The sequence below is a fragment of the Labrus mixtus genome, chromosome 10, assembly GCF_963584025.1.
Source record: "Labrus mixtus chromosome 10, fLabMix1.1, whole genome shotgun sequence".
Classification (NCBI taxonomy): domain Eukaryota; kingdom Metazoa; phylum Chordata; class Actinopteri; order Labriformes; family Labridae; genus Labrus; species Labrus mixtus.
This window is the reverse complement of record NC_083621.1, coordinates 7,228,686-7,241,987: the sequence shown is the minus strand read 5'-3', so window position 1 is coordinate 7,241,987 and position 13,302 is coordinate 7,228,686. Positions and strand designations below refer to the sequence as shown.

Below are 13,302 nucleotides of genomic sequence, written 5' to 3'. Positions count from 1 at the left end.
TGAATAACAGAGACGTAATGATTATGTAGTACGAAATCTACCATTAAGTTATTATTTTCGTGTCGCCTAGCAACCGCTATGAACGTCCTTGCAGGAATCCGAGCTGACTAAATACGTCATCCCTGCTCTGTGAAATACGTAACCAACAACACTGCATGTTTGTTTAAAAGCTATAAATCATCCAACCAGTTTCCAACTTCCCGGATTTGTATACTGTAACGGCACCTTAAGTGGTTTCACGCCTCAAGTCATAATAACTACGTAGCTTCCGGGCTCACTAATATCAGCCGCTTATGGTGAGTGTCTTCAGTACGCGGGTCCTCCGCCGGTAGCGCTGTTAGCACTCCCAGCAGGAATCACATGATCCATCCAGATCCTGTCTGCTGCGAGTAAAGGCACTACGAGGTACTAGTTCACCACGTCTTTGTGTTTTGATAGGACGCTAATGCAACAGGTAAAGTTTTGGCAGAACTGCGAAGTTGTGTCAAAGCCCTTCGCGAGCTTGTTATCAACTTAAATGCACGTAGGCTACAGTAATCCCATTTTACTGTTGTGTGGTTATATAGTTCCCTTGATGAGTGTAAAGTCTAAATAAGGTGTGTTTTGTCCTGAACCAATTCGAGGTTGACCTTCTTTTGACAAGCAACGCGTTCTTCTTCACTTGTGCTTTTTCCCCTGCAGGACGATGAAGCTGATCATCCTCAATGACTACGACCAGGCGAGCGAGTGGGCTGCCAAGTACATCAGGAACAAGATTATACTGTTCAGACCTGGTCCGGACAAATATCTCACCTTAGGGCTCCCAACAGGTAAGCAGAGGCTTTAACTGTTGTCTTGATGATGTTTTTTTTAAACTTAGGATTTGAGTCACTTATCACAGTGTGAAAACGGACATAGTCAGCAGTATTTCCACCACATATGCAGATTCAAGACGGAAACAGCCACGAGGTTAAACTTTGTTATCCATTCATGAAAAGTGCTTAAAGCATATTGGAAAGTGAAGGCGTTGCTTGAAAAAAAAAATAGTATAAAAGTAATATAATACCCTTTCCATCTGAGAATTTAAAATTATAGAGAAAATGCAAAAAAAGAAATGTCAGGTCTCCTGAAATAGAAAGACTGTGTACTGTATGCACTGTAAACATTTGCCTGTCTTCAGGAAGCACCCCTTTGGGATGTTACAAGAAACTGATTGAGTACTACAAGAATGGAGAAATCTCCTTCCAGTATGTAAAAACATTCAACATGGATGAATATGTGGGTAAGTCTTCACTGTCTCTCTCTCTCTCTCTGCCCCAAAATAAAATGTTTACACATTTAGAAATGGTTGAAAGCTATGGTCTTGCATAACAAGCTGTCCTAAAATTATATTAAGGGCTCCCCAGAGATCACCCAGAGAGCTACCACTCCTTCATGTGGAATAACTTCTTCAAGCACATAGATATAAAAGCCGAGAATACCCACATCCTAGATGGCAACGCTGCTGACCTGCAGGCAGAGTGTGACTCATTTGAGGAAAAGATAACAGCAGCGGGGGGGATCGAGCTCTTTGTCGGAGGTATTGCATTCAAGCTTTTCAAACCTATTTTGTTATCTATTGATTTTCCCTGTCACTGATGAAGAGACAGTAAAAAATCAAATAATTCCCCTTTGTCCTGTTAGGTATTGGGCCAGATGGCCACATCGCCTTTAATGAGCCTGGTTCAAGTCTGGTTTCCAGAACAAGAGTGAAGACCCTGGCAAAGGACACCATCATGGCTAATGCCCGATTCTTTGACGGGGATCTCTCAAAGGTGCCCACCATGGCTCTGACTGTGGGAGTGGGAACTGTCATGGATGCAAAAGAGGTTAGAAGTCTAGATGAATATAAACAGTTTTTCCTGTATTTGTGCTTAAGGTCTTACTTCTGTTGTCTTTTTCTGCAATATTTCAAATATACCACATGTCAGGAATCAGTTTATTCCACATATTTGCTTTGATTTGTGGAACACTAAATCGCTCTGTCATTGAATCCCCGCTGACTCGACAGGAAACACAGATTGCAAGTTGTGCTTTCTCAGGCTACAGGTCACTTTTTTCTCTTCTTAGGTAATGATTCTCATCACTGGAGCACACAAGGCATTTGCTTTATACAAAGCTATAGAGGAAGGCGTGAATCACATGTGGACAGTGTCTGCATTCCAACAACACCAACAGACTGTTTTTGTATGTGACGAAGATGCCACCTTAGAACTGCGTGTCAAAACTGTTAAGTACTTTAAAGGTGAGACTGAATCAAAAAGCCAGCCCTTTCATATTAAGCAAAAATATTTGCACAACAAACATAATCCAGAGTAAACATTCTGATTCTTCTCCTGTTGTTAGGGATGATGTACGTGCACAACAAGCTGGTCGAGACACCTTCTTCGGAACAAATGAAGAACTGAGAAGATCTTTTCCAAACTTTGTTCATCAATGTCCTTAAAAAAAAATAACACTCCAGTGATTCCTTTATCTTCCGGTGGAGATATATTTTTTTACATTGAGCAGTGCTTGGTGTTGTTTGACTAATACTTGCAGTAATAATTAGGTGCTGTAGCGTCAGGCCGTGTTTTTACAGCTTTGCTTCACATTTGCTCTTTGAAATAAAGTGCATTTAATTTGTACGTCTTCCTTTGTCTGTGTGTGGTATTTGGATAGTGCTGAGGTATACAGTCTGTTCCTCCAGTCACATGACAATAGGGAACAACCAGTGTTGCATTTAAGTGATCCTTGGAAGCTTCTACTTCCAGATTAATGCTGGAATTGATGGCCCAATGAACCTATTATTAATATTATTATTTACAAATTCTTTACTTAGTAAGTTTATGAAAAATTAGAACTTCTCGCCAGGTGTGAGATTTAACTAATTACATTTACTCTAACAAGTAGGTTTACTACATTTAAGTGCAATTCAGGGGTACTTCAAACTTATCTTAGTCATAAGATTTCTTCTATATTGTACTTCAAGAAGCATGTACAATTGTCAAAATGTTACCGAAGAAAATTATGTCAGCTAATTTAAATTACTCTACACTTCTCTTTTTGCCTGTCTCTGGAGTAGGAGACAACTGTGTTGTGGAGGAAAAAAAGATTTTCGAAGGCCTTTTAAATATGTTGTGTTGTTTGCATTTGTATTGAAAGTGAGATTTGTTATTTCACACAGCTGATATTGTGTTATACACTAAACACATTGTCCCCAAAAGAGGAATTGTTTTTCTAAAACTATTTAATCTTCAAAGATAATGCATTTTATACATATCATGAGTAAGTAATGCCATAAAGCAAAAAAAAAAACTTGTTAGAAATAAAAGGTCTCAGGAGGTTAAGTAGCCTATAATGATTTAATACATATATCAATATCATGAGGTAATATTGATACTTAAAATCAATTTTGTTGATAATAATAATTTATTGTTTAACTTAATGTATTTTTTAATTTATGATACATCACAGTAGCTGAATATACATTTTACATCTTTATATTCGTCTTTTTTTCATTCCCGTAAGAACAACCTGTTTGCGGACATTCCGACAGCACTTGAAGGCATCATTAAATCCTAGTGCCGTCCGAGCGTCAGGAGGAAGAGAAGGAGGGACACTGCCGACAAGTAGGCAACGTTACCTTCGGTGCTTCTTTGTCGAAATTCCTTTAAAAATATATCATCTTCACCGCTGAAAAAGGAGGAGGACGTTTTCGACATCTCGCTTCTCTTCCACAATGGCAGAACAAAACAGCAACGTCAGATATCAGGAGGTAAGCAGGAGTTTTACTGGGACGCGAAAACGGAGCTTAGAGCTAGCATTAGCTGCAAGCCCGGTCAGCTAAGTCAACATTAGCCTGTCAGTGAGAGAAAACACGGAGCTCTACCGACGGATATAGTAAATCAAACTAATAAAACGTACTTTGAAACGCATGGAGATAATTCAGTAGCTCATTATTTAAAGCTAATATGACACATTTTAATTTAGTAGTTGTATAACAAAACAGAAACGTCAGCCAATGTTTTCTGGCCTTAGCAGTAAGAGTACTGTGCAGTGACAGACAGTCCTTCTGGATCATTGACCAATACAAGCGACAGACATGGACAAATACTATTGTGAAGGACATATTTCTAATTTATAAAGGTGAGCGGATAAAGTGCGACAATCTTGAGTGCGAAATGTGTAGTTAATATTGAGGAGTGTAGTTTACATGATGTACTAGAGGATACTGTTATCACCATCCTGACTGGAGAAGGGGATGGTTGTAGACGTGTCTACTATGACCACTTGTTGCACATTAGATAATATTACTGTGTGTGTGTGTGTGTGTGTGTGTGTGTGTGTGTGTGTGTGTGTGTGTGTTGTGACAGCATCAGTACTTAATCAACAATCCTGTCAATCCAATATTTCTGCTCAAACAGCTGCCACTGCAGGGTGTCAGCTGACCAGCAGTGTCTTTCAGTGTTTTCAGATACTACTTGTAGGTTAACTTAACACTATTGTTTAAGTGCTTAGGATGTAATAATAATAATAATAATACATTTAATTTGTAACGCACTTTACATTTTTCCCCAAAAAATCTCAAAGTGCTACAGGAAGAAAAAATAGAAATAAAAACAAATTTAATCAACTAACGAAACTAAAAGCACAAGCAGAAGGCTTTGTTAAAAAAAAAGAAGTAATCTTATCACAACCAGCAGTGTTTTCCAGAATGATTCCACTTAAGTTTGATACAGATTGTATTTTTGCATTTTGTTTACATTCCTTTAGCTGGTGAATGAGGAAGAGCCCGCCCAGTCATCACTGGAGGGTCCCGCCCCGGACGCACCGCCACCCTACAGCAGCATTGCAGCAGCAAATGCAGGTTGGGAACCTTCACAGCCCCATGTCAGCTAATGGAGATACACAGAAGTGGGAGAAATATTTAAAATGTAGTGCTTCTGAAAGCTAATTCTTGATTAAAATTGAAGGTTGCACCCGGAAGCAGCATGAGTAAAGAAGTACTAGTAGCAACAAAAACAATTATTATTATTTTTTCCTTTTGACAAGCAACCTTAACCATACGGCGAAGGTCAAAAATTTGTGCTAAACTACATATTTACCACTGACTTCTAACAAAATGACTTTTAGAGTGTATTGATAATTGAACATGTGTATAATTTCTCATCTGTCTTGCAATTTCAGTTGTTGAATGATTAATGTAAGAGCTAATGGCTTTTGTGCTTTTGATGTTTCTAATCTCACTTCTTATGAGGGCAAAAGTCAGCCATTGCATAAGTGGGTGTAGCCTTGAGCTCTAGTGTGAGTCCATTGATCTGGTTCGATGCAGTTTGTGTTTGGACAACATAAAGGAGCTCTCTTGGGAGCTGCCAAATGACCCAGATAAGAGTCTGGGCTAGTATTGTACAGAACATTAACGTAATGGACACACACACTATTAATGTCCTCCTTCCTATTATTACTCATCCCCCCCTTGATCTGATGTTAATCTCAGCTGCTTCTGCTCTTCAAATAAAAGGAAGTGGAAGTATTTTTTTTCTGTCAAAACCTTCATAAATGCTGCTAAAGTCAGCCCACACTACTTTCTTTGAGCTCTGCGGCTACTGTTTAGACACATTTAATTCTGTAATATAAACAATTTAATACTTTATCCTAGCGTCTAGCCTTTTTTGAAGGAATGACTCTAATAACCTAGTATTGTGTCTGTTTATCAGTCAGTCTGTTTGAGGAGATAACAGTGTCCACAAGGAGAATCCAACTGGTGTTAGATGTATTTATAGTAAGGGTGATGAAACAGATCCAATCATTACTGTGGAGATGTTCTTTAGACTATAATGAAAAATATATAAAGACGTTTATCTGTGTAATATCTGCCAGTGACTGGTCAGTCTGAGTTTGTCTGCCTGAAGCCACTGAAGAAGGGCTTTGCCCGAAACCTCTGCTGCAATAAAAAAAAAAGTGGATATTTAAGATTTTGGTGTGCTGTCCTGAAATACTTTGGATAATTCTGCACAAGTGTCTGCATTCACAAAGTTGGGACAAACTAGCTGTTACCGTTGTTTCTGCTGTTTGAAAGTTAAAATGTCCAAAAAGTTTTTCAGCTTGAACCTTTTTTGCGATTCGGACAATATTGTTTAATCACAGAGGTCTGGCTTCAATAGATATGATCATCACACCTTTGAAAGAACTTTACAGTTAGCCTCACAGTCTCCACAAATGTTGCTTTGAAGGGTTGGAACCTTTGGATTACAGCTTGAACATTAGCCCAACTTATGAACATGATTGATAATAATTAGAAACGTTTATGTTTGGCTATGTTATCTGTACGTGGATGAATAGTTTTGCTTTTCACCCTCACAGCTTTCTTTGAATACAAAGAAGACGGAAGCAGGTTCCCTAACCCCCCCTCCTACAGCGTTGCCACCAGTTTACCCTCCTACGATGAAGCTGAGAGAAGCAAAGAAGAGGCAGCCATCCCCCTGGTCACTGGAAGAGTCACGGTACACTGGTTTTATTTTCAAACAGACAGTTACATAAATAAAGTGTCTTTACAATCCACCAATTCTCAAACACCTTTAAAAGAAAAATGGAGATAATCACAATGAACTCTTTACTTTTACTGCAGGAGGACGACTTTGTGGCCAGGGATGATTTTGAAGATGCCGACCAGCTGAGAATAGGAAATGACGGCATCTTCATGCTGACTTTCTTCAGTAAGAACTAGATTGGACATTCAATGCTAGACTTAAAATACATTTTAGTTCTGAAGCAGTCAGACACGGAGCAAGGAGGATGTGGGTAAAAGTCATGATCCGATAGAGGTGAAAATATGAGGAATATCTTATATTTTGAAAAGAGTGCTGATTACGTCAACAGTGAAAGTTTCTCAACTTGATGCACAAAAAGGGGGAGCGCTCGGGGAAAAAGGCGCTGAGCTGGGCTTTTTGTCCAGGCAGCCATCTGCTGCTGCAAATACTCACTACTCGTGCTCAGAAAAAAAGAAACGCAAGGTGGACTCGGGGCCTTACACTATTTAATGGATGGTCTGCACACTCGCCTCACAAATTTGTCTTCTTGCAAAAGATGGAGAATGTGTGCCAGCCAGTTGATTACTTTGAAAAGCGTTGTGGCATGAGTGTAAGCCACAAAATCTTAACTATTTGAGTGTCTTAACTTCCTGCAAGTGATGCAGCTTGAAATAAAATGAGGCAAGGCCTTGTTTTTGTTTTCATTGATTAGGCTTGTGTAGACATGGATGAGTAACAAGGAAGGCGGGGACTCAACAAAGCACTGGCAGTGTCTTGCTTTTCTCACTCAACGGAGCTTGTTAGCTTGTTTTACAGAGGGGGGATATTGGTGCATTAATAATATCCATATCCGTGTTGAAATGTTGTGCTTTGACTTTTGTCAACACTGGAGAAAAACTTTATTTGGCTCACCGCGAGACATTTATTGACTAGCCTTTGAGTGAGGTGATGCGAGTCAACTGTTAATCAATACAAATCACCACACTTCTGTTTGTCCACCTTTTAATACGAAAGCACTCGATGTAACTGAAACTGACAAAGCAAAGAAGTGAATATTTAACGGGTGCGGTGTGGACACCCAGCGTCCGATGTGGGACGTGATATCAAATGGTTGAGTGCTGTTAGGACATGCTGTAAGACATCTGTTTGGTATTTTACCAAATGTTTCCATTTTTCATTAATTATTCTTTTCTTTTTTTCTCCAGTGGCATTCCTGTTCAACTGGATCGGCTTTTTCTTGTCTTTCTGTTTGACCACTTCAGCTGCTGGCCGGTACGGGGCCATCTCAGGCTTCGGCCTGTCACTCATCAAATGGGTGCTTATCGTCAGGGTAAGAGCTGTTTGATAGATATTCAACACTAACCGTGCAGTTTAAAGGTGTGGGAACACTGGATTAAAACTCTGAAAATGTTCCTCATAATCCTACAAGATCCTGATTGTACGATCTCATAATTCTTCCAGTTTTCGACCTACTTCCCTGGTTACTTTGATGGGCAGTACTGGTTGTGGTGGGTGTTCCTGGCCCTTGGTAAGTGAAAGAAAATATTAAATAAACAAAAAGCATTTCTCCAGTTGCATCTTAGTAATTATTTAACATGTTGTGATTTTAATGAATAGCATAATGTCTTCTCTTCAACCTCCAGGCTTCATGCTTTTCGTCAGAGGCTTTGTGAACTACTCCAGAGTGCGTAAACTGGCTGATCCCACTTATGCCACTCTTCCCCGAACAAGAGTACTCTTCATCTATTAGAGGTAGGTGGGATTAATCCAGTCACACTTACGATCAAATACCTTTTTGTCACTGGAGATATTTTTATATGCATACAGTAAAGTACTTGGATTTAAAAAGAAAACATGAAATATCTGGCATTTCTTACCACCCACAGAGCGTCTAATGCCATAACAATGTTTCCAAAGTCTGCAAAAATGCTGGATGGTCGTCACTGTTTGGTAGTTTTAGGAGTCTGTATTACATTTCTGATTGGTTCCATCTTAACTGTTCTATAATGTCTGTTTATATGGCACACTGGCAAACTTTTTTACAGCAAGTAATGTAATGCATGTAAACATAACAAAGGACACACCGCACATGGTTGAATATGAAACAACTACCTATGAGTTCACTGTTACATTTTCTCTTGACCTTGATTCAGGAACTCGGCTATTGAAGAACCGGACATCACGTGCTGCAGCTCCGTGAAGTGTTTCAGATTTAAGAGAAGACACTAAACAACAATTTGGCCAGACGTGTTATAGATGAAGACAAGTGTGGATGAAATATTCAGGATTTATATCACTTGTTTTATTTTATTGTTTTTGGAACTTTATTAATGGAAGATGGTTAACAGTAATAGTCCCTCAATGTACTCATTAGTGGCGAATGTTAAGTGCTATTTACATCTCTGTCTGTAACGTAAAAGTGATGCCTTATATCATTTGGTGGTAGCGTACAAGCATGCATCTGCCCTTAAGGTCGATAATTAGGGAGAGTCTCATGTTGGTGACACTTGAAGCGAACAGGTATTAATGGAACAACACTCGCTAGATTTTGCCGTAGCATGATGCAACACACGTAGTAATCTGCACTTATCTGACTCCATGGTTTTATTGTGGCTTTTAGAGGCTGTTTTTAGAAACCACATGCACTCAAAAAGCAAGCTTTCATCAGGCTGTAAATGCTGATACACGGATATCCATTGATTTCTCTCACCTGTTGGCTTTAAGTAGTGTTGCCCTTGTTCTTAGCCAGGAGGGGGCAGTGTTGTCTACTGCTGTTAAACTGTTCATGAAGGGCATCATCATACAGAAACGTACATGCTTGTGATTTAAAACAGTGTCAGTCGAGCGCCCCAAATGACATCGGTGTTTCTGAAGTTATGGTTTGGACCTGTTAAATGTTTTGTTCTACTTGAAATCAGGTAAAATGATCCACCCTGGAAACAGTTTTGGTTTATAAATATGATGTGAAATGATCCAGTTTGAGTTCTTAAAATAGAAAACGCCAGAAACCAGATGGCCATGAATGTCAGGAAGACAAACCCTCAGAGCAGGTCAGCTGACAGAGAAGGGACACTCAAGTTTTGGACACTTACAGCAACCAAGATGATATTTTTTTCTGTGTGTATGAGCACATTTTCTGGTTCATATCCTCAAACGGCTCATGTAGATGTGAGAGCCTGACCTTTCCATGACTCTGCAGTGAGTCAGTGGAGTCGGCGTCTCATCCTCTGTCAGTGGAAAAGCTCTATGATTAGAGGAGAGGGTTTCTGTGTGTCTGGATTTCAGCCGTTAATGATTTCCCTCAGACATCTGTAACAAATTATCCAAAAGCATTAAAATAACTCAAATTCCATTTTCAGGTGGGACTTTTGCCTTAAGATTAAATTGACAGGTGTTTATTTTTCCTTTCTCTATAATCTTGATTTAAGAGGTGTAAGATGTTAGCTGTTTTGTGGGTATCAAATCTATATCAAAGAATGTTTTGTATGCAGGTGCACTTTTAGAAACATAACCAATAAAACCCAGAGGTCCTTCCCATCATGACTTAAACACCCGGACATATAGAACAAGGAATGAATGATGCAGGGGTGCATGATTTAGTTTCCTTGTTAAATTGTGGAATAAGCTGGAGTTTTTAATTTAACCTCGGTTGTCAATGGAAGGAATTAGTGTGGATTAAAGTCTGGCCCTGCAAACTGAACAGTTAGCCTTATCAGTTAACTCCATACATCTGCCATGGCTTTGATACAGACTCATTGTGCTTCTTTCTATGGCATGTAGAGCTGCAACCCTTGGGTTTTGTTGATATGAATCTGTACAGAAAACGGTAAGTGTTAAATAAACGTCACTTTTAATGTCTCAATTCTGAGTCGTCTGGATTATTGACTTCTGTGCACCAGAGCCAGTTGGGAAAATGTTTTTCAAGGCAGTTAGGGACTTGAAGCATTCAGAGAACAGGGTATGAATGACTTAAATGAAATAAAAGGTTTCAGTGAAGTGACACTCTTTATGAACGTCACTCCAAATTGTACACAGTGGTGGCACCGTGTGGCTGCACGGTGTAACAGTTAATGTGAAATAAAACAACAACTCTTCAGCGAGGCCCAGGCAGAGCAGTGCGCAGATTACAGGCCAGTCAAACCAGAAATGACTTTGAGTTTATACTTTGAAACAAGCCGGCAAAATGATACGTCAATGGGTTTCGTTGTGTTAATCAAGTTGCAGAAGATTTTTCCTTAGTGTAGGTTACAGTAAAATAAAGCAAATCCTCCATACAGTACGTCGTCTCAAATGTGCATTAGGAATGTGTTTTTCGTACATCTGACGTGACTTTCCAATCAAAATTCAAGGACAGCTGGAGACACTTTCTAATCATTTAAATAAAATGGTCAACACTATATCATTGTGTGTGGTTTTTTTTTTTTTTTTTGCACCAAAACACCAAGACAAAATTCCTTGTATGTGTTAATGTACTTGGCATTGACAGTCCGGGGTTTACCCTGCCTCTCGCCCCAATGACAGATGGAATCGGCTCCAGCCCCCCTTAGCAACCCGCCGAACGGGACAAGCAGTATAGATGATGGATGGATGGATTAGTGTTCTAGTGGATCTAGTGTTTTTCTCCTGGTGCCACAAAATCTTTCAGAATCGGTCCAAACATCAGCATGAACATCAGCTGAATCATTTGGTTTGTCTGTTGATGATACTGTCCCCCAAATGAAATGGGACGTTTTGTTAGTCTATGTTAGAATGATAACATGCACAGTCTTTCGACACTGATGCATTATTTGGCTAAGGACTAATATTTGGACTAAACAGTGGCTGGTCTTTGTCTTTACAATTATACACATCATTAGCTATTTTCCTACCGTCCTCATGTTTTGTGATGGCATAGTAGTTCACGAGCTAAAATAGCAAACTATAGCATGTTCCCAACAAATAGACCCGTCCTCTTCAGTCTCTCTTCCAAGTGAGTTGAGGTCTGTGTGTCGTCACTCATTCAGCTGTCGGGGCAGAAAGAAGATGGCCTTCTGTCCGATGTGAGTCCTCGGACCCAGTTTAGGTTTTCCATTCTTTTTCAGAGCTACGTACCAGTTCTCCTCCAGATATTTCTGAGGTCTATATGTGTTGTAGTGGTTCTCCTCCAGCTTCTCCAGGAAGTAACATTCATCAGTCACTGTGACCTGAGGGAGACAGAACATGCACGGGGGCAGCTGACAGCACTTTAATGGTTGGATTGAGGTTAAAAGTTTAGATCAAGAATGTGTAACAGTGATTAAGCGATCCATCTCTAACAGATATAATGGCTCCCTTCATCACTGAGTGTAGTGCATTGATCTATTACACAGATCATCAGGTGGGCTGTGTAGATACTCACTGAACTGTACAACCGTCCCTCGTCGCTCATGGCCAAATATCGCCCAGCTTCTGTTCCTTGGATGATTACTACGCCGATGTCCACTGCTGTGAGCTTTAAAACAACTGAAAGGAGGAAAAATAACAAATAAATGAAACCACAGCCGCTGAGGCCTATGAATACAACTCCACAAACACCACTGGTAAGAGTAAAATCAAATCTGAGGTTTCTCCAGTCTTTAGCATTGGAAGTGGATGTGTTACTAGGACTGTCACTTTTTAGGTTTTCCCATTTTTTTTAATTACCTGTTTATGAGCTGGAAGATTGGCCCTCTATAAATATTCTAGATAGGATATTGCACAAGTCATGCTACTTATTTTTGTGCATTTTTTTTTTAGCAAAGCATATTAACACATTTCAAAAATAAACTTCAAATTGGCCAGTGAAAAAAAACCTGGCATATCCTCCCTTTCCCACTTTTCAGAAAGTTTCTAATTTGCTTCCTGATTTATTGAATGGATGTCTTTGAACCCGACACGCCTTCAGTAGACTACAGGGAAGTGAACGCATCATGCCGCAGGCCTGACCTGGATGTAAAATGCGCAGTGCGCTGCAGCCTTACTGTGATCGTCCCTGTCCTCCCTCTGGCCCTGCACCGTCCCATCAGGAAGGATTTGGAGGTGATGTCCGCCATTCATGCAGTACAGCCGCGTCAGCCGCCTGAAGTCCCGCCGCAGGCCGCCGTCCGCTGTTTGTTCCTCGGATACAAAAGTCTGCACATCTGTCATCCTGCTCAAAGCACAGCTGTGAATCAACAGGGGGGGTAATTGAGAAAAGGGATGGCTTTCTATGAAAAATAATCAGCTCTATCTGTCCCCTGCAGTGGTCAGGTGTCTGCAGGCGCGTGGACGAGTGGAGAGATCACACAGGCGGCTGGATGCGCGTGCCCGACTCAACATCAAACTGGGAAAATGATTTGGGGTGTGATCACTGACACAACAAACTGGTTGAGGAACAATTATGTAACAATATTATAACATCTCTATAGTTAAACTATATTCTTATTATTAGTTTTATTAAAAAAAAAAAAAAATCAGGTAGCCTTTATCAACGTGGATAATATCCCTCTACTCTCCTGGATGATAAAGAAACACCGTTTTGAGTTTAGATGAGGGAAAGTACAACATTAATTAAGTCAGGACAAACTTCTTCTAATCATAGGAAGTAGAGTTGATTCTTAACATTTGTTTTGTTCAGGTTTTAATCAACACTTGTTTTTATTTAGGAACTGTTTTAGATTATTTGGAGACCCTTGTTTTTTTTGATGACTGCTGAAACTTTGTTGGACCCACAAATTTACAGCAAGATTCAAATCACAGAAACAAAACACATTTAGTGTTTGTTAAGAAATCTGCC

The 13,302-nt window shown here is 39.8% G+C and overlaps 3 protein-coding genes across 5 annotated transcripts; 2 read left to right on the top strand and 1 right to left on the bottom strand.

Moving 5' to 3' along the window:
• The first annotated feature begins 308 nt into the window (after positions 1-308).
• On the top strand, positions 309-2,645 carry gnpda1 (glucosamine-6-phosphate deaminase 1). Of its 3 annotated transcripts, none has more exons than XM_061047817.1 (7): positions 309-454; positions 682-809; positions 1,160-1,261; positions 1,376-1,558; positions 1,663-1,847; positions 2,089-2,263; positions 2,365-2,645. In XM_061047817.1, the coding sequence occupies exons 2-7, from the start codon at positions 686-688 to the stop codon at positions 2,424-2,426; spliced, it is 831 nt and encodes a 276-aa protein (XP_060903800.1). In that variant the 5' UTR covers positions 309-454; positions 682-685; the 3' UTR covers positions 2,427-2,645. The 3 variants fall into 3 exon arrangements, with proteins under 3 accessions (XP_060903800.1, XP_060903802.1, XP_060903801.1); XM_061047819.1 differs by having other exon boundaries at positions 387-405; XM_061047818.1 differs by lacking the exon at positions 309-454 and adding an exon at positions 480-596.
• Positions 2,646-3,585: 940 nt separating this feature from the next.
• On the top strand, positions 3,586-10,392 carry LOC132981761 (NEDD4 family-interacting protein 1-like). The gene is made up of 8 exons (XM_061047815.1): positions 3,586-3,775; positions 4,774-4,867; positions 6,364-6,503; positions 6,629-6,716; positions 7,736-7,860; positions 7,992-8,058; positions 8,174-8,282; positions 8,684-10,392. The coding sequence occupies exons 1-7, from the start codon at positions 3,740-3,742 to the stop codon at positions 8,278-8,280; spliced, it is 657 nt and encodes a 218-aa protein (XP_060903798.1). The 5' UTR covers positions 3,586-3,739; the 3' UTR covers positions 8,281-8,282; positions 8,684-10,392.
• A 279-nt stretch (positions 10,393-10,671) lies between these two features.
• On the bottom strand, positions 10,672-12,808 carry fgf1a (fibroblast growth factor 1a). Its single transcript, XM_061047816.1, has 3 exons — positions 12,509-12,808; positions 11,908-12,011; positions 10,672-11,713 (listed from the first exon to the last, which is right to left on the bottom strand). Exons 1-3 carry the CDS (start codon positions 12,672-12,674, stop codon positions 11,522-11,524), a joined length of 462 nt encoding a protein of 153 aa, XP_060903799.1. The 5' UTR covers positions 12,675-12,808; the 3' UTR covers positions 10,672-11,521.
• Positions 12,809-13,302: the final 494 nt, after the last annotated feature.